Source organism: Cyprinodon variegatus, unplaced genomic scaffold (assembly GCF_000732505.1).
Source record: "Cyprinodon variegatus isolate N-32 unplaced genomic scaffold, C_variegatus-1.0 Scaffold294, whole genome shotgun sequence".
Classification (NCBI taxonomy): Eukaryota; Metazoa; Chordata; class Actinopteri; order Cyprinodontiformes; family Cyprinodontidae; genus Cyprinodon; species Cyprinodon variegatus.
This window is the reverse complement of record NW_015150747.1, coordinates 513442-515046: the sequence shown is the minus strand read 5'-3', so window position 1 is coordinate 515046 and position 1605 is coordinate 513442. Positions and strand designations below refer to the sequence as shown.

General features: G+C 41.5%; 1 protein-coding gene across 1 annotated transcript in view; it reads left to right on the top strand.

The window, feature by feature from the left end:
- Nucleotides 1-1605, top strand: part of LOC107090434 (cryptochrome-2-like) — a 25181-nt gene that overhangs the window by 9736 nt on the left and 13840 nt on the right. Inside the window, 2 exon segments of the mRNA XM_015383810.1 lie at nt 668-852; nt 1356-1468. Of these exon segments, the coding sequence (XP_015239296.1) occupies nt 668-852; nt 1356-1468 (298 nt within the window).

Sequence of the window (1605 nt, the reverse complement as noted above, 5' to 3'; positions counted from 1 at the left end):
AACAATAACAATTACTGGGAAAGAATTTGGCTTGTTATGGAATAAGTATTCCTTGTATGCAAAACACTTCTCACTCAGACATTTTGTGGCCTTGCAAGTGAAAAAGAGTAAAAACATTTTTCGCTGGATAAGTAGCGGAACTAAAGATATGAAACAAGAGAAATCAAAATTTTCTGACCGCACTGGCCTCTCCTCTAATTGGAAAATATTAACCAAAAGTTTCCAGCTTTTTAAAACAGAACAAAACACAAGATTAACAGCCATCTTTTTAAAAAGTGGATCCTAAATTGTCTCTTAAATTCTGGCATGACCCAGATCTATACCGGATAGATGTTCTTTTATGCTGTGTTTCAGAGTCTATAATTGATTAGTGAATCAGTTTACTATTATTCTAATAATCTGATCTGTTTGTAATGGTTCTTCTGATTGGCTGACGTCCACCTGATGTCGTCATTATCAGTAGACACTGGTCCATCAGCCTTCAGGGTAACTCAGGTGTGTCTCAGCAGGTAAACCTTGGAGCCTGAAATGGAAACGGGCTCAGATTTCTGTCTGCAGGTTGGTTCCTGTTGGCAGCTGGTATTCTGTCCGTATCAATATGAAGGGGATGTGCTGCAGCAGCAGCAGCAGCTTTGATTATCCTCCTCTGTTGTTTCCATGGCTGCAGGATCATCGAGATGAACAACAACAACCCTCCTCTGACCTTTAAGCGATTTCAGACCATAGTGAGCAGGCTGGAGTTGCCCAGGAGACCTCTGGCTCCCATCAGCCAGCAGCAGATGAACCGATGTCTCAGTAACATATCTGACAACCACGACCAGCTCTACAGCATCCCTTCTCTGGTGGAGCTTGGTGAGTCCTATCTGCTGTCTATAGATCTACAGTCTGCCATCAGAAGGTCCTCAGCAGTGATGGAACCAACTCATTCCAGAAGGATTCCTGTGTCTCTTGTTATTAGTTCCCAGAAAGACCTCACAGTTTGACAGAATCACTGTTTTTTTTATAGTAATTTTGAGTGATTTAGAAAAATGTACTTTATGTAACAGAACAATGGATTTTTCTCTGTTTATTTTTGCATAATTTCTGTAATTTTTTGTAAATAACTTAAGATCCTGATCAGTTCAGTTTGCAATTATTCAAATATTTCTGAACTAATTTAGTCATTGTTAACCGAAGCTTACATAGCAAATCGCTCAGGGCAGAAATGACAAATACATTTGGATTTTAAAACAAGAAGTGTCTGTTCTTGTTTCCTGTAGAACATCTCATCTCCGAAACAACTGAAATAAGCTGTCGTTTTTTTCATTACATTTAACTTTAATAGACATTTTCATGTGATTGGTGTGTTTGTGCAGGTTTCAGGACGGAGGGGCTACCAACAGCCGTGTGGCGGGGCGGAGAGTCGGAGGCCCTGGACAGACTGAGCAGATACCTCGACAAAAATGTAAACCTGGGGCGGGAACAGGAAGTGTGCTTTGGTTGGGTAGTGTAGGTCTGTAAGTCTGGAGTAGAGTAAAGAAGCGAGAACAGGAAATCTGGAGTAGGATAGAGGGGGCGGGAACAGGAAGTTCCGAGTAGGATAGAGGGGGCGGGAACAGGAAGTTC